We start from the raw sequence: 18,255 nt of genomic DNA, 5'->3' as shown, positions 1-18,255 counted from the left end.
AAAATAAAAGTACAAATTTGTTTATTAATTTGTTATCACACGAGCCGAACATCAGTTATATTATCATGATGTTTGCAAGTTTATTATATACACAATTGTTTGTGTGCATGTACATATATAAATTCTGTTTTAATAAAAGGTAAACAACAAAATTTCTCTTGGGTAAGGCGTGTGTCTGATAAGTTTGATGAAAATACCACATACTTACACATAATCTTACACTTGGTTTATACACGTAAGTTAATCTAGGAGAATCTTCAAGAGAGCATGATGAGAACGAATTCACATACATGTACAAAGCGCTCGCTCAGAACCGGCCGATAGCAAATGCATATATTTAAGCAAATACTCATTCGCGTGTGTTCCAGTGCTCTGCTGTTCTTTGATCAACAACAACGTACGAAAAATAATCTACTTATAATGTCAGAAAAAGGTAAGGCTCAATCAGGAATATTTGGTATTCTACTGATAACTATTAATCCACATTATAATGAACGCTACTGATATGGATAATTTCTAAGCTTGTTGCCATGGACCCGGTTACGCGACACCGCTGGACGCCATGAGAAGTGGACCTCGGGAGAAACTACTTTATACGGTGACAATTCAACCCAACTTGGATGAGCCGCATGGCGATTATCTGTCTACAATCGATGTGGACCCTGATAGTCCCACATATAGTCAGGTATTCAAATAATATGAATCGATAGAAATTAAACAGTCAGTTTTTAATACAATTTGTTTATTTATAGATCGTTCACCGCACCTTTTCGAACCAAAAGGGCAACGAGCTGCACCATTCGGGCTGGAATGCCTGCTCCAGCTGCTACTATGTGGACAAGAATGCAAAAAGTGTGCCGAAGAGAAATAGGTTGATATTGCCATCATTAAATTCCGATTTCATTTACATACTCGACGTGGCGACGGATCCACGCAAGCCCGAAATTATCAAGATTATCGACGGAGACGTACTGAAGAGCCACAATGTAACCGCACCCCACACGACCCACTGCTTGGCCAATGGCAACATAATGATATCGGTAATGGGCGATGCTCAGGGTAATGCAAAGGGCGATTTTATTCTATTTGATTCCGATTTCAATTGTGTTGGCACCTGGACGAAAGGAGATCGTAAAGCGCTGTGCGGCTATGATTTCTGGTATCAGCCCTATTATGACGTGATGGTATCATCCGAATGGGGAGCACCCAATAAGTTTCGACGGTTTGTCATTTGTGTGTTGTGTGCCCAGCGCCATGTATTTTAAATTGTGCAATATTTTAGTGGTTGGAAAGATGAGGATTTGGATGACAAGACGCAGTACGGCTTCAGACTAAACTTTTACAAATGGTCGACGCAAACTCTATATCAAACTGTTGATCTGGGACTCGAGGGCGCTGCACCATTAGAGATTCGTTTCCTGCACGATCCGAAACGCCCGGATGGATATGTTGGATGTGGTTTAAATGCCAAGGTGTTCTATTTCAAGAAGAGAAGCGACTCTGATGAGTTCGATGTGAAAAAAGTAATTGATATTCCCAATAAGCTAGTGGATACTGGCAGTGGCACTGCCTCCGAAATGGGTGGCATGATTTCAGATATAATAATATCGTTGGATGATCGGTTCCTCTATGTCAACTGCTGGCGACATGGTGACGTTAGGCAATATGATATCACCAAACCAGACGAACCTAAACTCATCTCTAGAATCTGGCTAGGAGGCGCCATATGCAACGATCTTCCGAACGTGATCGTAAAGGAGGATAAAGAATTGACTGTAGGTTGGCTGAAAAATTTATGAACGGCTATGACTTATATTGTTATTTTTGATTTAGGAGAGGCCACCTCCACGCTACATTAAGGGTCGTCGCTTGGAAGGAGGACCACAGATGATGCAGCTCTCTCTGGATGGCAAACGCTTATATGTATCCTCTTCTCTATATTCACCTTGGGATAAACAGGTGCACACAGACCCAAGGATTTAATATTACAGTTCAGTAAGATTTTAATTTATTTTCTTTGTCATAGTTCTATCCAAGCATGGTGTCTAAGGGCGGACATGTGTGCCTCATTGATATCGATGTGGTCAACGGTGGCATGACCCTAAATGAGGATTTCTTTGTTGACTTTGGAAAGGAACCATATGGACCAAGCCTTCCACATGAGATGCGCTACCCGGGTGGAGATTGCACCTCAGACATTTGGCTAGTCAATGATTCGTAAAATGTAATCAATGAATCCAAGCTATTAACTTTTATTTACCAAGTTGCGCAAAAAATTAAATATTTTTTATTCTCATCACGTACAGTTGTCTACATTTGCTACGAAGCGTCAGCACCTGATGCATTTGTCTAAATTCCAGTGAATATTAATGTAAAATATACTCAAGATAACCGATCGTATGTTTCCCCGAAAAAGCTTAAGCTATTTCAAATTGAAAATTGTTGGAATTAGTTTTATTTGTTTGCAAGCAATGTGGCAACGCCACGAAATCCATTTCTAGCAACGAGTTGGCAGGCCGGATATTTTAAAATTTCATTTTATAACGTCTTTTTGTCAGCATGTAAGCTTCTTATTTCAGCTAAAATAAGAAAGGGGTTATTGGTAATTCATAAACTGTGGTCATTATTGTTTCAATGGGTAGGTTCAAAAAAGAGTAAACACGTTGAACGCTGAAATTGAATTAATTGAGTTTAATTTGTAAATATGAACACAAATGTGTAAAAATAAAACTCACTTTTTATCGCACGTATTGTTTATAAATGACTTGGCCAAGCCATTCACTACATGACGCTGGAAGATCATGCTGTGCAACAAATATGCCAGGTTGGGTGGCATAAGCAGCTTACCCCAGGGTATGCGCTGCGCAGCAGCCATCAGCCTGTTGTGGCTGGCATCCACAGTACACAGCTGTTGCCACAATACTTGAATTGCAGTGACTACGGCCAAGCACATGAAGCTTAGGGGATTGCGATTGAACAGCCCGAGGGAACTGCCACTTAGGAACGCCGCCAGTAAATTGGTGTACCTTAACTCCAATCTGCTCGCCAGCAAACATTGTACGAGCTTGAATCAAAAGAAGTGGGTATTATTGTACTCGAAATTTGACTTACAGCCAATCCTACTTTGTATGACGCCATATAAGCTAGCATAAAGCCTGTAGACTTGAAGTTGAGATTCTTAAGTTCCATACGCAGTATGGCATTGAACACATCTAAGCCCAAACCAATGCCAAGATAGGTGCGTAACTCCAGTAGGGCCTGCTTAAGACGCCGCTCCAAGGACCACTCGTTATAGTCCAGCGGCACCCGGGCCGGCTTGATGAACCAGAAACCAGAATAGCCATGTGCCTGTTGCTGCCGCAGTACCACCAGCGAGCACAGCATGAATATCAGCGTCTGAGCAGGTCGGGAGTGCACCAGGCTCACATTCAGCTGACGCAGTATGCCCTCCATAGCCTGGAATACAGAAATAATCAAAGCAGGTCTTACAAGTAACAAAAATGTCCATCGAACCAGGGTATCCTCCAAACATATTATCGGTTACTCCAATGTGCTTGCCCAATTAGGCTAAATCAATCTTTACCGAGCTCATAATTAGTAATTATTATTTAAAATGCGGTCACTTTACTTCACTTTAGCTAATTTTGTGAATGTTTATAAAGACCCAAAAACAGTAGGAGAATAATCTTCCTATGAGTTGATCTCAAATTGTGACCGTAGGAAAGATCTCAAGGAAGACCATGAATAATCTACTTGGCATATTTGATGAGATGCTCTCCCTCTGGGGGATATTTACATATTTGCCCGACCACTAGTGGGCTAGTCGGACATTGCACAAGCCGAATATACCCTTAACCACTTTGTGAACAGAGTATGCGAAACAGTTGAGCCCACACTTACCGCATGCGTGACGCCCGTCACATAGAACTGCAGCACTTTGGGTGGCGCCCACCAGGTGATCTGCGATGCCAGATAACAGGGTATAAACGGAGTGTAAAGGTAAATGTAACGTCCGTTTAGTCGCCGAAAGATGCATAGCAAGTAGATTGTGAGGGCGTTTATTGTCGAGACGAAATGCGTCGTTTCCAAATAGTTTTTCACTGTAGCCCACAGACGACTTTTAGTTTGCCGGCGCCAATTTAAAATTATCGGAAACTGCAGCAAAAGAAAAGACAGCATTGAATGGGGTATTCTCGATTGGGGGAGATTGAGGGAGTGGACACACCAACAATTCTGGCAAGTAATATTTGGCACTGGACACATGATTGCGATACAGATTCCAGAGCAGGGCCTTCGTGCAGCTCTGATCCGGCAGGCTATGCAAAATGTGTCCACAATGCAAGCGATTGAGTGGAGGCCCGAATAACTTGCTGGGCGCAACCATTTTGCGGCGACGTTACCTTTACGACTGACTCCCAGCCAGACCCGCAGTTGCCTAGAATGCGGCGCTACACGAGCCGCCGCTGCGGTTCAAATTGAAGGTTAATATGCAAATGCCATAGTTAAAATGCATTGCAATATATAAATGCATATATTTCGATTTATGTAAAGCGAGCTAATTACAGTAATAATTAAAATCAGGCCCAACTTCCAGCCAGCTGCAGCTGTTCCAGTCGCTTGCCAATGTTGCCGGCACTGTGTCCATTTGAAAGAAAAGGAATCTTTAAGGGCAGCAAATGATGAAGTCTACGAGAGAACTTACTAATTAGCCGTGGTGCTGTCAATAATGATGCCCGTCAAGGCGCTAACCCTTTTCGGCTGGAATGCATATGTGTGTATTAGATAGGCCAGGGCCAGGGGATACAGTAGATCGCTATAGCCGAAACGTGCTTTCCGCCGTTGCCTGCTGACCCCGCCCCAAAGCGTGCGACCCGCCTCCAGCAGCGCATAGCTCAGAATGGTCAGTTTTGGACAGCACACAAAGCTGACGCCGGCAAGAAAGCTGGACAAGATTTGCTGTCGTGTTTGGCCGACATCTGCTTGACTTTGCATAGAGCATAGGGTAATCTAAAAAAAAAAAGAAAATGCTTTTAATTATAAGTGCTCTAAAGTGGTAGAGTGAACGACTAAGCGATACCCAGTAATCTTTACTTTTAGTCTCTTATATTGTTTCTTAATTTTATCGGGACGGGAGAAGTGAAATATTCTGGATGTATATTGGGTGGGTGGCCGTATTCTTCTACCTCTTGCATACCGCATTTCTGACAAATCTTATATACCCTTTTGTCAAATTTCAGTAGGTATAGGGTATAAATATAGCTGTGTATTACCCGATAGATGCCCACGTAGCAGCCCAGCCAAGCCATAGATTCCAGTCGCAACTGCTTCAAGTGCCAGTGACCCGTTTTCACGCAGCCCATCACCGCCTTAAAGATGTCCAGGGCGAGGCCAATGAGCAAATACTTACGCATGCCCTGGACAACGTATCGAGTGCGGTCCAAGTGGGTCTCCGGATGCAGGCAATCGGGCGTCAGAAACCAGAAGCCATTGTGCCAGCAGCGCTGCTTGCCCAGCATAATGATGGAGCTGCAGCCCATGAAGAGCAGCGTTTGCAGCCAACGAGATGTGGCCAGCAGTTTGGTCAGAGGATTGGCGCGCTGCACCAGCAGGCTTTCGATCAACTAAAAGGATTGGATAAAGCACTCGGTGTTAACTTATGACGCACTCACAGCTTGAAAGATGGCCGTGTGCTGGAGCTGCTTCACGCGTCGGGGCATCAGGGCAATAAAAGCGCCACCCAACATGGCCGGCACAAAGAGCAGTGTGTGCGGCCGGAACTCGCCCAGCAGCTGGCTGCACGCAGGAGAGGAATAAGATGGGGCTGTTCAAGTGGAAAACCTATGATTATCCTACCGCAGCATACACATGAATGTGGCTATGAGGCAGCCATTGACCAATCCGCCAAAGACCAGCTGTGCATGGTACCACACTGCAGCACGGAGCAGCTGCTCCGCTTGGACGCCACGAAGCGCCTGCTTCAGCAGCTGCAGCATGGCCACTGGCAAATAATACTTGGCATTTGACCATGTAAAGCGCCACAGATTGTGCCAGGCGGCACGCGCACAGCTGTGCGGATGCAGCAGCTCATTGCAGCTGCGAGAGCTGAGCTGCTCCACAAAAGCCCGCTTGCTCGGGGCGACCATTAAAACACGACTGAAAATAGGTGACACCACCGACACCACCACCTGGCTGCGTACATAATGAACTGTTATTTAATGTAACATTTGCATAAATTCCAAATACATATTCAATACAATTGTTCGTGACTGCTGCTAACGCGCACACGGCTAATTCCTTAGTTCCTCAGTCCACCTCTTCGACGGTGGGTCCGCTGCTGCTGCCCGCTCCTGGTTTTCCTTTGGGCGGCTGACCGCCGCCATGTAGCTTGGACATGATGGGACTGCAGACGCGCTGGCATTCCTTCAGATGATGCTCGTATTCCTCTTTTTCGGCCAAAGTGTTGCTGTCCAGCCAGGCGGTCTCTTTGCTGCACTTGTCCCGCACCTTCGATTTGTCGGCCTCGTCCAGAGTGCCGGCGGGTGCCTCATCCACAGCCTGCTTGCAGCCATAGATGTAGCCCTCGAGTGTGTTGCGTGCAACGACACGCTCCCGCTGGCGATCGTCTTCATCCTTGTATTTCTCAGCCTCGGAGAGCATGCGATCAATCTCAGCCTTGGACAGACGTCCCTTGTCGTTTGTAATGGTTATCTTCTCGGACTTGCCCGTGCTGTTATCCTTAGCGCTGACATTCAGAATGCCATCGGCATTCAGGTCAAAGGTCACATCGATTTTGGGCACGCCCCGTGGCGCTGGCGGTATGCCAGTCAAATTGAATGTGCCCAGCAGATTGTTATCCTTGGTCATGGCGCGCTCACCCTCATACACCTGAATGGTGACCGCGTTCTGGTTGTCGCTGTACGTGGTGAAAGTCTGCTGCTGCTTGCAGGGAATGCGAGCATTGCGCTCCACCAGTTTGGTCATCACACCGCCGGCCGTCTCAATGCCCAGCGATAGCGGCGCCACGTCGACCAGCAGCAGATCCTGGATCTGTGAGCTGCCCACGCCTGTGAGTATGGCCGCTTGGACGGCGGCGCCATAGGCCACCGCCTCATCGGGATTAATGGACAAATTGAGCTGCTTGCCGCCAAAGAAGTCCTGCAGCAGACGCTGGATCTTCGGTATGCGCGTGGAGCCACCCACCAGGACCACATCGTGTATGGCCTTCTTGTCCATTTTGGCATCGTTCAAGGCACGCTCTACTGGCTCTATGGTCGAGCGGAAAAGATCCATGTTCAGCTCCTCGAAGCGTGCACGCGAAATCTTCGAATAGAAATCGATGCCCTCGTGCAGTGCATCAATCTCCAATGAGGCTTCCGTGCTGGAGGAGAGCGTCCGCTTAGCCCGCTCGCAGGCAGTGCGCAGCCGGCGCAGAGCACGCACATTGCTGGTAATGTTGCTTTTGTGCTTCCGCTTGAACTCCTCCACAAAGTGATTGACAAGCCGGTTGTCAAAGTCCTCGCCACCCAGATGGGTATCGCCCGCAGTGGCCTTGACCTCGAACAGCGAACCCTCATCGATGGTCAGTATGGAGACATCAAAGGTGCCGCCGCCCAAATCAAATATCAACACATTGCGCTCCCCCTTCAGGTTCTTGTCCAGGCCATAGGCTAAGGCGGCAGCCGTCGGCTCATTGATGATGCGGAGCACATTCAAACCGGCTATGGAGCCGGCATCTTTAGTGGCCTGACGCTGTGAATCATTGAAATATGCCGGCACGGTGATAACCGCATCCTTCACCTTGGCGCCCAGATAAACCTCGGCGATTTCACGCATCTTGGTCAATACCATAGAGCTGACCTCCTCGGGTGCAAAACGCTTACGTTCACCTTTGAATTCGACCTCAATTTTTGGCTTGCCCCCATCGTTGATCACCTGGAAGGGCCAATGCTTCATATCCTCCTGTATCTTACGGTCATCGAACTTGCGGCCAATTAAACGCTTCGCATCGAATACCGTATTCTTTGCATTCATTGCCACCTGAAATCGTATGGGGAATATGGGCGTGGTTAAGCAATTAGTCAGCAATATATCTATTTTTAAGAGGCCAACTGTTGGGATGTTCCCCATATATTCTGTTGAATTTAATATATTTATAAACATATGCAAACATATTTATAAAAACTTTCCTATATGTAGATGTGTATATACGTGTTTCAATTAAATTGCTTATAGACGCAGTCATATGTTTGGCAATACATAAATACAGTAAAAGCTCTTGAGCAAAACACTCACGGTACAGGAAGGATGAGGATTGCTTAACCGATATGCCAAAGGAACAGTAGAAACTAAGTATGGCTTTTCATGTTAATGGTAAAAAATTTGTAGGATTGATAACTTTATAAATTTAGATTTAAAAATAGGGTTTTTCTATTTCAAAGATCAATTTTTTTCCATTCGAAAATTCGTGTCTGCATCTGCTCAAATAAACGTCCGTCGAATGAAGGTCGATTTTTTCGAAAAAGTAATGAAAAACATTGGGACTGTGGACCTGCTATTCATTATTAAAGCTTTCACTGTACACACACATACGTCCATATACATGCTCTATGCTCATATTTGGCCAATTATGGCCAGCCACATTTGGTGTCAAGTGCAACATGAACAACGGCCACTCACCTGATTCTTAGCGGCATCGCCAATAAGGCGTTCCGTATCATTAAAGGCCACATACGATGGCGTTGTGCGATTGCCCTGATCATTGGCAATAATTTCCACTTTATTGTTCTGCCAGACACCCACGCAGGAATAGGTGGTGCCCAGATCGATGCCAATTGCCGGTGCTTTAGCCATGTTTTGTCCAACACTAATCCAAGCGCTTCGTTAAAGATGACGTCACAATGATCCGCTTGCTGCCACAGATGCCGCCCAACTGAATCGTGTGCCCGCACAACTCTCGGATTTTTATGGTGCAATCTTTGCGCTAGTCGCCTTCACAGATTTTTTGGCAATTCTACAAAACGAGTCTAAATGTGTTTTGTTTTTTTCTTTTTGTTATATGTAATTTTCACACGCCGACAATTTTGATATGGTTTCGTATTTTGGAGATTTTGACGTTTGTTCTAGAAAGTGTTGATGCTGACGTTTGGCGTTGCGTTGACTGCGCTTTGAGAAATTGTTTTTGGTTCTAAATTGATGATGACGACTTGGTTTGGACTGGTATAAATAGAAACACAGGTACAAATATTTTTGCCCTTTTACAATCGTGCAGTTGAGCCGTATTTGTGAATGAAAGGTGTGTATGAAATCTCAATCGAATGAATTTTACATATTGTTGTTAGTTTTGTAAATAAATCAATACAGTCATACTAGATTCATATTTATATTTGATAGTGTTTCTCAACGCTTGCCCTTTTTCTTTTTCTTTTGTCCATCCGGCCAAGGAAAACCACGAGTTTTTAGCACGTCCTGCAAATACATCAATTATTTAAATGTAGATTAATTATTTCTTTTGTTATCCCACCTGCACATTGTGGCACACATAGTAGGCATTCTCCATTGCGGCATCATTGAATATATCACAGCCAATGGACTTGCCCACTCCACCTTTTTTCTTACTGCCACCAACGCCTTCCTTCTTTTTCTTATCATCGCCTTCGCCACTTCCCGCGTTGCTCGATGTAGAATCTTTGCTATTTCGTTTCTTTTTACTTTTGCCGGCCATTTGAAATTTTCGAAAAATACCGAGGCTGCCCCATCGATTTAATAAAAAAAGCTGCCTGGCAACCCTTTACACTGGCTCCTGATTGGAGTGCCGTTTGGGAGGTTGTCGCGCTTTACAGCACTGTCCATATGGCGCTTTTGCTGACCAGCTGGATTACTTTATTTATATGTTTACAAATGTACAAGAATCAAAACAAATGAAACGACAAATGCAGAAATGCCAATTTTGTCAACAATTATAAGCCTAGAATTCATGTTATTTCTTCTGTTAACACATGCGTTCAGTGGTAATGGAAGTGGATATATGGAATACTTAATGCCTATTAATATGTTCAGTTTTCAGCAGCCTTTGAGATAGTCAATTACCAAACGACAAAATATACGTATCCAGAGCATTGGCCGCAGGAGGCGGCTGCATCTGACGCTGCCGCATCTAAGAGAGAAAAGCAAACTGAACCGTCGGATAGCTCCTTTAAATTTGACAACGACGATGAGCTGCAGTCTGGAGAGACAAAGTCCCTACAAGAGGGCGCCTTTTGCCGGCGCAGCTTTGATGGACGCAGCGGCTACTGCATCCTGGCTTACCAGTGCCTTCATGTTATACGCGAATATCGCTTGCACGGCACACGTGTTGACGTTTGCACGCATCGTAACAACGTGCCGGTCATTTGTTGCCCATTGGCCGACAAGCATGTTGAGGCACAGCGCATAAGCGCCACAAGTAAGTTGGTCCAGTCAGTGTTGCCAATTTAGATATTTCCTAGCTGAATTTGGTAGCTTTAAGAGGTATTTAGCCCCTTTAAGATTATTTAGCTATTTTTTAAGAATCTTAATTATAAGTAGTAGCATCCCTGTTACTTGTTAATTTATGCTCAGAGATCTAATTTAGCCAATTCTAGCTAATTATAAAATGTGATTTAGCTACTTTTTTGCAGCGGCAAAGTTGGCAGCACTGGTCAAAAAAAGTATTTAATTTTAATTGCCTGTCAATTTTTAGAATGCCAGGAGTATAACAGCGCCACCAGGGATCTGCGTCTGAGCGACACTGGACGCGGCTTCTCAGGCAAACAGTGTGTGTCCAGTGTGCCGTTAATAGTGGGTGGCACGCCCACACTGCATGCCCTTTTCCCACATATGACTGCACTGGGTTGGACGCAAAGCGACGGTGCAATCAAATGGGGCTGCGGCGGAACGCTGGTCAGTGAGCTTTATGTGCTCACGGCGGCACACTGCGCCACGTCGGGTAGGTGAGTGGCAACGCCCCAGAAGACCCGACTTACATTATTTTTTTCATTTTAGTAAACCACCAGACATGGTGCGTCTGGGCGCACAGCAACTAAATGTGACCAGTCCCTGGCAGCAAGACATTAAAATACTTATAATTATACTGCATCCAAAGTATCGATCGTCTTCATACTACCATGACATAGCGCTACTCAAGTTGACCAAACGCGCCAAACTGTCGGAGCATGTGCGTCCAGCCTGCTTGTGGCAAATGCCTGAACTGCACATCCAGTCTGTGGTAGCTACTGGCTGGGGACGTACTGAGTTTCTAGGCGCCAAGTCGAATACGTTGCGACAGGTAGATCTGGACATGATAAAGCAACAGCGTTGTAAGCAAATCTATCGCAAGGAACGACGCCTGCCAAATGGGATCATTGATTCCCAGTTTTGCGCTGGCTATTTGCCGGGCGGCAAAGACACATGTCAGGGCGACTCGGGCGGACCGCTGCATGCCATATTGCCCGAAAACAATTGTGTGGCCTTTGTCGTGGGCATAACATCATTTGGCAAATTCTGTGCCTCGCCTAATGCACCAGGCGTCTACACAAAGTTGTTTTCCTACCTGGACTGGGTGGAGAGAATTGTCTTTAAGAAGCATTAGATAATATAACAACTATTCAATTAAAACTAAAATCGAAGTAATTTTTAATTATAATCATTATTGTACTGTACACATTTTAATATTTCTAGATGAAAAATGTAAGCAAATGGGCACTATCCGCTCTTATGCCACTATATTCCAGGGCGTAAAGCTGCCCGCCTCTGGCATTTCAAGCTGAAATGCATAAAGAATTAGTTAAATTCAACTGAGTGGAACGGACTAACCAGTTGAGTAAATTGATCCTGGCAGGCCATGCGTATGCGTGCCGAGGTGGCAGGCGCCTCCAGATTGAATTCGGGATTCAAGCCCTGCCCTGAGCGGGCCGCGGCAATGGCTTCTTTGATGGCAAAAAAGGCTGAACTACCTATGAAAAGCGGAGGTTCGCCTACGGCCTGAAAGTTATATAAATGCGATGTAAATATATGTATATATATACGGATGGGTTACCAAATGACTCACCTTTGATGAATAAACAGCGCGTGGATTGGGTGCGCCGGTCAGCAGGCTAACATTAAACTCGCCGGGTATATCCGCAAAGCCAGGCAGCTTGTACATGCCCGGTCCGCGTGAGTAGAGCATGCCCTGCGGCGAGTACATTAGCTCCTCGAGTGTGAACAACCCGTAGCCCTGCATGAAGGCGCCTTCAATCTGACCAATATCAATGGCTGGGTTAATGCTTGAGCCAATGTCCATGACAATGTCCGTGCTGAGCACCTGGTGATCGCCCGTCAGGCAGTCAATCTCCACGACAGACACGCCCACACCATTTGTATAGTAGCTGTAGGTGCGCGCATTTGGATTTGTTACCGGATGATAGCCTATGTCGGGTATAGCATAGAAACCTGTTGCCGATAGGCTGACACGATCGAAATATGCCTTGTTGATCCACTCCTGCCAGGTGCCCGTGGGCAAAGCCTGCTTAATTGGCGCCAGACGCTTGTTAATCTTCTCGCAAGCATCGAGCACGGCCATGCCGTTCAGATCGGACCCAACACTGGCCGCCGTGGGCGAGGTATTGGGCACCTTATCCGTGGACGTCTCCGAGATGTGTATTAGCTCAATGGGTATGCCCAGCGCTCGGGCAGCACACTGAATCATCTTGGTATGCAAGCCCTGTCCAATCTCCACGCCGCCATGCGACAACAGTACGGAGCCATCTCCATAGATGTTGATAAGAGCGCCACCCTGATTCAAATGCATGACGCCAAAGGAAATGCCATATTTGGTGGGCACCAGTGCTATGCCACGCTTGCGCCAGCGATGCTCCCGATTAAAGCGCGCTATCTCCGCATGCTTCTGGTGGTAGCGCGACTGCTGGAGGCAATCCGCAAAGCAGCGCTCGATGGGAAAACGCTCCAGCTGCTGATTGTAGTGTGTATAGTCGCCGGTTTTGTAGAAATTCAGCTGCATCACGTCCAGCACATCACGGCCTACGATCCGGGCCACATCCCTGATAATGTGCTCGCCGGCGAACATGCCCTGGGGTCCCCCAAAGCCACGAAAAGCCGTATTCGAGGGCAGATTGGTTTTGCACACCCAACCGCCCACACGTACATTCGGGATGCGGTAGCAGTTCTCAAAGTGATACATGGCGCGCTCCAGGACCTGTTTAGAAATGAGGCCAGTGAGCATATATCAAGCGAAAGCATGCCATGTACTACTCACCGAAAAGGACAAATCCATGGACCAGCCGGCATTATTGTAGCACTCAATGTCACAGGCCGTGATGAGGCCCTCACGGCTGAAGCCCACTTTATATTTGAAGAGGAACGGATGCCGTGTCCCGGTGATGAGCATATCCTCATCACGATCCAGCATGCAACGAACGGGCCGACGCAGGCGGTAGGCAGCCAAGGCCACGGGCAATGCCACCGAAAGGCCACGGGATTCCTTGCCACCGAAACCACCGCCCAGACGCTTGGCGCGGCACACAACCCGATGGGCAGGCAGATGGACGACATGCGACACCAGCTTTTGCACCTCCGATGGATGCTGTGTGGAGCAATACAGTTCCAGTTCGTCGCTGTCACGCATCACAGCCACCGCTGCATGAGTCTCCAGATAAAAATGCTCCTGGCCGCCCATGCGGCAGCTGCCCTCGTGCACATGATCCGCCTCGGCAAAGGCCGACGCCACATCGCCTTTGGTCACATAGCGTGGATAGTCGGGATAATACGACTGGTGCTCGATGGCCTGCTCGATGGTGACAATCACTGGCTGCAGCTCATCATACTCCACGCGCACCAGCCGAGCGGCGCGTTGGGCCAACGTTTGATTCTCGGCAGCTATGGCGCCGACAATTTGGCCATAGCAATGCACCTGGCCAGCGGCAAAGACGTGCTCATCATGGAACACCGGGCCCACCTCGTTCTCGTGCTCTGTCAAATCCTTGGCGCTGAAAAAGGCATGAACTCCGTTCAAGGCCAACGCCTCGCTGGCATCCAGCTTGATTATACGGGCGTGTGCCTTGGTGCTCAGAACAAAACCCAAATATAGCTCGCCATCCATGCGTGGTATGTCATCCGTGTAGATGGCCTCGCCAGTGGCCTGCTTCAGGGCAGCTGCATGCACCTTTGGCTTGCCAATCGGATCCTGAATGGGCTGTTCGCTGGCGACACGCTCAAACAGCTGGGCGCTGCGCAAGACGGGAGTGTGAAAGCTATCGGCGCCGCTCAGCTCCGCCTTGGGCACAGCATCCGGCGGCATAATGCCGGCATCGCACAGCTTCCGGCTGATGGCCAAATACGATTTGAAGAACAAGCTGACAACCAGGGCGCGTCGATAGGCTATCATGCCGCCCGGCGCCGAGGCGTCCAAGGGCAGTTCGGCGCACAGGCTTTCCGCCACCCGCTCGACCAGCGCTTGATTCCACGACTTACCCACCACGAGGTCAGAAGTGCGCGGCGCCAGCACCGTGGTGGGTGCCATGCCACCGAATGCCATTTGTATGCGCTGCACCACATTGGAGCCGGGCTCAAAGCTGACATTCACGGCCGCATTCACGATGGCTATGTCATCGTCACGCCGGCGCGCCTGCTTGAATGCCACGACATGCTGATCCGGCTTGGTCTTCTGGAAGTGTATGCCCAACAGAATCTCGTGCGGTTGAATGACATTCCGTCGATAGCCAGTAAAGAAGCCGCTGCCCATGTGGACCGAACGCCTGCCCTCAGCCAGACTGGCCACCTCCAGGCGCGCACCAGCCGCAGTTAGCACGGGATTCATATCGGAGATGGGACTTCCGGTCATGATGTTGCCGCCCAAACAGGCCACATTGCGTATCTGTTTGCCGGCAAAATAGTGCAGCATGTCCACGGCGCATTGGAAGAAGCGTGTCTGTGACTCCGGCAGCTCCTCGATGCGCTTGCGCAGATATGCATCGATTTCCATGAGGCTGACGGCGGCGCCAAAGTAAATGCCCTCGTCCGATTCACGCAGCTCCAAAAGCTCGGGCACTTTGATGGGATTGATGAGCACGGGATAGAGGAAGTGCTTGAATTTAACCTCCACGCCGACCTCTGTGTTGCCCACAATTAGCTTGGCAGCCGGATGGTCAGCTTTCAGTTGGAGCAGCTCCTGCAGTTGCGTAGGTCGATGCCAGGCAACACGATCCGAACGAAAGATGAGGCTCTCTTCATCGTACGCCGCTGTAAGCTGCAGCTCCGGCGGAAAGATAGGCTCCTGACTGGGATCAAAGGGCTGAAATTCGCTGCGCTCGAAGAGCGTGTCATCAGTTTTAGCCGCATCTCCGCCATCTCCTCCGCAACCATTGCCATTTACACGACAACACTTGTCACCCATGCCGCAGGCAAACTCCTTGGTGAATGTCTTGTAGCCCTCCAATATGGGGCGATAGCCGGTGCAGCGGCACAAGTTACCCTGAAAAGCCACCTCTAGGTCGCGCATCGAGGGCTGTGCCGCATTGCGCAGCAAGGCATACATGGACATCACAATGCCCGGCGTGCAGAAGCCGCACTGCGAGCCGTGTGCCTTGGCCAGACGCTCCTGTGCCGGATGCAGACGTGTCCGCGTGCTACCAATGCCCTCCACAGTGGTCACAGCGCAGCCATGCATGGCGCACACTGGCGTCAGGCAGGCATTAACTGCCAAATGGTGAATCTTTTTGCTGCTGCGCTCCAGCCGGGAGATCATCACGGTGCACGCACCACATCCGCCCTCGCCACAGCCCAGCTTGGTGCCGCACAGGCGCAGCTTCTCGCGCAGGTAGGTAAGCAGCGTGCATTCCGGATCTGGATTGGGATCAATTACCTGTCAATTTCAAATATATAGAAGGACGTAAATATTTCGTTTTTTCTACTTATGAACAACAAAAATCGCATATGTCAATTTCCAAGTTTGGTGCTTCGAGTATTTGTAATTAATGCGAACCTCTTGAAATCAATGAATAAATATTTTATGCAAAATAAATATTTTCACATGTCGAACATTAAATTAGTTGATACAGTTTTTATCAAGGATTTATGCCAGTTTTTAAACAGAAATTGAAACTATTTTTTTATAAGCCGAACCTTAAAAGGGTTTAGCTGGACAAAGAACAGATGAACCTGATGTTTTGTTTTTATTAAATTAATTCTGTTTTATAAATTGTAGAACATTTTACAAGCAGGGTTCTAACCAGAACCTGGGTTCATAATTGTAAAAAAATCAGGTGCACGTGGCGAACCTAAAGGCGAGGTTCGTAGTTCGAACCGTGAATCGAACCAGCGAGCTTTGTATGCCCTAAGCCCATTAAAAAGTGCTAAAAAAGGGTAAATTGTATTTTTTCAATGTAACAACTTTGTAAATTACCCTTTTAACTGTTACTAATCAATAAAAAAGTTAACGGGTGCACTGGTCGTGGGTATCCGACTAGGAGATACCCTATTCCTAGCTACGAGCTGTCGTAAATGATTGTTACCAAAAATAAAGCTTTTTATCTCGGCTTTTTATGCTTAATTTAATTAAATTAATTGTATCATGATTGCATGTATTGTTATTATTTATGGAGAGAGATGCCTCCTGCTGCTAGTTACGTGTATTTGCACAACCACATTATACCCTTTTTATACCAATTCAATGGGTGCAGGGTATAAAAACAAGTGCTTATATAATTTTTGACTGACAACACAAGAGTTCTCTACTAAACTAATACAACCGGTTTCGACTTATGTACTATGCCAAGTTTTATCAACATAAATATGTAGCTTTCAAAGATAGAGGAACAGGCAAACATGGAACTCAGTTGGTCGTTCCGTTAATAATAAATATATGTATATAGATATACATTGACTTTATAGGCTCGTATGCAAATATTAGCAACTTTATAGTCAAAAGAGTCAGAGGTAATTTTAACCAAAGAATTATATATGTATATTAAAAAAAATAAATTAAAAATAAACAAAATATTTATAGTCGGCACCCGCGGCGTAGGCAAAGTTTCATTAACCCCTATAAAATTTATTTAAAACTGACAAATACCTTAAGCAATTCACAATTGAAATATGAAAATTACAATTCGTGTAAGAATAATAAACTTTTGAAAATAAATTTGGTTTAGTACGTTGCATCGTTTTCGAGCCTTCAACTTTTCAAAAGTTCCACTATCTGCTGTTATCAGGCGAGCCACTAGAAAAACAACACGCGCGAATTGATTGCATTTGTGCTTAGTACTATTATTATTCTGGATGCATACAAATATATTGCATATAGTATATACATTGTTTTTACTTGCTAAACACTATTTACGACACCTAGCCAAATAGAGATAGAGTTCTTAGTTGCATTCAGGGATTTGCATTTATTATTATGTGCAGCAATTTACCCGTTTAATGTTGATGAAGACTATTATCTAATCGAATGTTTTGTTTTAAAATAAAAATGCATAAAATAATCTAATCGTGTGATACGTTTTTAAATGAAATATAGTTTAATTTAGGATACAGTAACAACTTGAAAAACTAAAATACTTGGCTATGCCATAAAAAGTTCATATCTTTATTATTGCTGAAACACGCGCAATTGCATATGCTTTTAAAAGGAATTTTAAAACAAGTTGATAAGCTGTGACGATGCCCCCCACTTGGAAAAAACAATGACCCCACATTGTGGGTCAATTGTTATCAGCAACACAATCGCAATCAATTTAATAAAAAAAATCGCTCGATCTGCTCAATTGAATGAGAAACATGCTTTGAATAACTGGCATTGGAATGCAATTAAAAAAAGTGTCGTTGAAATTTAAATCGAAATGGATGAAATTCGTTTTTTTTTTTACAAATTTGTTTGTATGTCGACGAGAAATAATATCAAAACACTGTCACAGTTTAAGAAAAAAAAATGTATATTGTTGCTTAAACCAGTTTTTGTTTTTACCTTTTTTCCGTTTACAAAAAACACTAAAACTGATGTTGATGTTGTTGCAGTCTTTGACATTGTGCAGGAAATATATGTGTATACTTTAAAAGTTATTAGTTACTTTTGTAGATATATAATCGTTCTGGGCGCAAAACTAAAACGATAACTAATTGCCTGTTGCCTGACAGTTCCCACACACTCACAGACACGACCTGCTCGAGCAAGTAACGAATTCGTTCTGACGCTGAGGCGCGGCAATTCCGAGATTAGAGCCGAACGACACCACTTAACAGGGT

At 46.0% G+C, this 18,255-nt stretch overlaps 7 protein-coding genes across 9 annotated transcripts; 2 read left to right on the top strand and 5 right to left on the bottom strand.

The window, feature by feature from the left end:
• Window positions 1–333: 333 nt before the first annotated feature.
• On the top strand, window positions 334–2,297 carry LOC135438402 (methanethiol oxidase). Its single transcript, XM_064696722.1, has 6 exons — window positions 334–433; window positions 522–685; window positions 753–1,222; window positions 1,283–1,775; window positions 1,834–1,959; window positions 2,027–2,297. The coding sequence occupies exons 1-6, from the start codon at window positions 421–423 to the stop codon at window positions 2,219–2,221; spliced, it is 1,461 nt and encodes a 486-aa protein (XP_064552792.1). The 5' UTR covers window positions 334–420; the 3' UTR covers window positions 2,222–2,297.
• Window positions 2,226–4,413, bottom strand: LOC135438405 (uncharacterized). Its single transcript, XM_064696728.1, has 5 exons — window positions 4,226–4,413; window positions 3,901–4,155; window positions 3,124–3,456; window positions 2,736–3,064; window positions 2,226–2,670 (listed from the first exon to the last, which is right to left on the bottom strand). Exons 1-5 carry the CDS (start codon window positions 4,382–4,384, stop codon window positions 2,580–2,582), a joined length of 1,167 nt encoding a protein of 388 aa, XP_064552798.1. The 5' UTR covers window positions 4,385–4,413; the 3' UTR covers window positions 2,226–2,579.
• Window positions 4,414–4,499: 86 nt separating this feature from the next.
• On the bottom strand, window positions 4,500–6,158 carry LOC135438406 (uncharacterized). The gene is made up of 5 exons (XM_064696729.1): window positions 5,854–6,158; window positions 5,670–5,793; window positions 5,271–5,621; window positions 4,703–5,007; window positions 4,500–4,635 (listed from the first exon to the last, which is right to left on the bottom strand). The coding sequence occupies exons 1-5, from the start codon at window positions 6,141–6,143 to the stop codon at window positions 4,578–4,580; spliced, it is 1,128 nt and encodes a 375-aa protein (XP_064552799.1). The 5' UTR covers window positions 6,144–6,158; the 3' UTR covers window positions 4,500–4,577.
• Window positions 6,159–6,194: 36 nt separating this feature from the next.
• On the bottom strand, window positions 6,195–9,284 carry Hsc70-2 (Heat shock protein 70 cognate 2). The gene is made up of 2 exons (XM_064696707.1): window positions 8,677–9,284; window positions 6,195–8,037 (listed from the first exon to the last, which is right to left on the bottom strand). The coding sequence occupies exons 1-2, from the start codon at window positions 8,848–8,850 to the stop codon at window positions 6,304–6,306; spliced, it is 1,908 nt and encodes a 635-aa protein (XP_064552777.1). The 5' UTR covers window positions 8,851–9,284; the 3' UTR covers window positions 6,195–6,303.
• Window positions 8,988–9,728, bottom strand: LOC135438413 (small lysine-rich protein 1). Its single transcript, XM_064696736.1, has 2 exons — window positions 9,521–9,728; window positions 8,988–9,465 (listed from the first exon to the last, which is right to left on the bottom strand). The coding sequence occupies exons 1-2, from the start codon at window positions 9,719–9,721 to the stop codon at window positions 9,397–9,399; spliced, it is 270 nt and encodes an 89-aa protein (XP_064552806.1). The 5' UTR covers window positions 9,722–9,728; the 3' UTR covers window positions 8,988–9,396.
• Window positions 9,729–9,849: 121 nt separating this feature from the next.
• Window positions 9,850–11,637, top strand: snk (snake). Of its 3 annotated transcripts, none has more exons than XM_064696726.1 (4): window positions 9,850–10,007; window positions 10,067–10,441; window positions 10,718–10,967; window positions 11,020–11,637. In XM_064696726.1, the coding sequence occupies exons 1-4, from the start codon at window positions 9,938–9,940 to the stop codon at window positions 11,603–11,605; spliced, it is 1,281 nt and encodes a 426-aa protein (XP_064552796.1). In that variant the 5' UTR covers window positions 9,850–9,937; the 3' UTR covers window positions 11,606–11,637. The 3 variants fall into 3 exon arrangements, with proteins under 3 accessions (XP_064552796.1, XP_064552795.1, XP_064552797.1); XM_064696725.1 differs by having other exon boundaries at window positions 10,064–10,441; XM_064696727.1 differs by having other exon boundaries at window positions 9,868–10,007; window positions 10,057–10,441.
• ry (rosy) lies at window positions 11,626–18,190 on the bottom strand. The gene is made up of 5 exons (XM_064696705.1): window positions 17,978–18,190; window positions 13,271–15,874; window positions 12,065–13,210; window positions 11,830–11,997; window positions 11,626–11,779 (listed from the first exon to the last, which is right to left on the bottom strand). The coding sequence occupies exons 1-5, from the start codon at window positions 18,035–18,037 to the stop codon at window positions 11,729–11,731; spliced, it is 4,029 nt and encodes a 1,342-aa protein (XP_064552775.1). The 5' UTR covers window positions 18,038–18,190; the 3' UTR covers window positions 11,626–11,728.
• Between the last annotated feature and the right edge of the window lie 65 nt (window positions 18,191–18,255).

Source organism: Drosophila montana, unplaced genomic scaffold (assembly GCF_035044405.1).
Source record: "Drosophila montana isolate Dmon_TW-CO22-7 unplaced genomic scaffold, ASM3504440v1 contig_3848_1, whole genome shotgun sequence".
In the NCBI taxonomy this organism is placed as follows: domain Eukaryota; kingdom Metazoa; phylum Arthropoda; class Insecta; order Diptera; family Drosophilidae; genus Drosophila; species Drosophila montana.
The sequence above is the reverse complement of the archived record's forward strand: the minus strand, read 5'-3'. Positions and strand labels throughout refer to the sequence as shown.

What these genes read in the sequence shown, in the direction of transcription:
- LOC135438406 (XM_064696729.1), bottom strand. Translation starts at nt 6,143, where the DNA reads ATGGTCGCCCCGAGCAAGCGGGCTTTTGTGGAGCAGCTCAGCTCTCGC. An exon ending in ACATTCATGTGTATGCTGCG is followed by an intron (nt 5,794 to 5,853) that starts GTAGGATAATCA and finishes TCCTGCGTGCAG; the next exon opens with CCAGCTGCTGGGCGAGTTCC. An exon ending in GCTACGTGGGCATCTATCGG is followed by an intron (nt 5,008 to 5,270) that starts GTAATACACAGC and finishes TTTTTTTTTTAG; the next exon opens with ATTACCCTATGCTCTATGCA.
- ry (XM_064696705.1), bottom strand. Translation starts at nt 18,037, where the DNA reads ATGTCAAAGACTGCAACAACATCAACATCAGTTTTAGTGTTTTTTGTA. An exon ending in CCATGGATTTGTCCTTTTCG is followed by an intron (nt 13,211 to 13,270) that starts GTGAGTAGTACA and finishes ATTTCTAAACAG; the next exon opens with GTCCTGGAGCGCGCCATGTA. An exon ending in GCGCTGTTTATTCATCAAAG is followed by an intron (nt 11,998 to 12,064) that starts GTGAGTCATTTG and finishes TATAACTTTCAG; the next exon opens with GCCGTAGGCGAACCTCCGCT.
- LOC135438405 (XM_064696728.1), bottom strand. Translation starts at nt 4,384, where the DNA reads ATGGTTGCGCCCAGCAAGTTATTCGGGCCTCCACTCAATCGCTTGCAT. An exon ending in ATTACTTGCCAGAATTGTTG is followed by an intron (nt 4,156 to 4,225) that starts GTGTGTCCACTC and finishes CTTTTGCTGCAG; the next exon opens with TTTCCGATAATTTTAAATTG. An exon ending in TGACGGGCGTCACGCATGCG is followed by an intron (nt 3,457 to 3,900) that starts GTAAGTGTGGGC and finishes TCTGTATTCCAG; the next exon opens with GCTATGGAGGGCATACTGCG.
- Hsc70-2 (XM_064696707.1), bottom strand. Translation starts at nt 8,850, where the DNA reads ATGGCTAAAGCACCGGCAATTGGCATCGATCTGGGCACCACCTATTCC. An exon ending in GCGATGCCGCTAAGAATCAG is followed by an intron (nt 8,038 to 8,676) that starts GTGAGTGGCCGT and finishes ATACGATTTCAG; the next exon opens with GTGGCAATGAATGCAAAGAA.
- LOC135438413 (XM_064696736.1), bottom strand. Translation starts at nt 9,721, where the DNA reads ATGGCCGGCAAAAGTAAAAAGAAACGAAATAGCAAAGATTCTACATCG. An exon ending in ATGTGTGCCACAATGTGCAG is followed by an intron (nt 9,466 to 9,520) that starts GTGGGATAACAA and finishes ATGTATTTGCAG; the next exon opens with GACGTGCTAAAAACTCGTGG.
- snk (XM_064696725.1), top strand. Translation starts at nt 9,938, where the DNA reads ATGCCAATTTTGTCAACAATTATAAGCCTAGAATTCATGTTATTTCTT. An exon ending in GTTAACACATGCGTTCAGTG is followed by an intron (nt 10,008 to 10,063) that starts GTAATGGAAGTG and finishes TTCAGTTTTCAG; the next exon opens with CAGCCTTTGAGATAGTCAAT. An exon ending in CACTGCGCCACGTCGGGTAG is followed by an intron (nt 10,968 to 11,019) that starts GTGAGTGGCAAC and finishes TTTTCATTTTAG; the next exon opens with TAAACCACCAGACATGGTGC.
- LOC135438402 (XM_064696722.1), top strand. An exon ending in ATAGTCCCACATATAGTCAG is followed by an intron (nt 686 to 752) that starts GTATTCAAATAA and finishes GTTTATTTATAG; the next exon opens with ATCGTTCACCGCACCTTTTC. An exon ending in ATTCACCTTGGGATAAACAG is followed by an intron (nt 1,960 to 2,026) that starts GTGCACACAGAC and finishes TCTTTGTCATAG; the next exon opens with TTCTATCCAAGCATGGTGTC.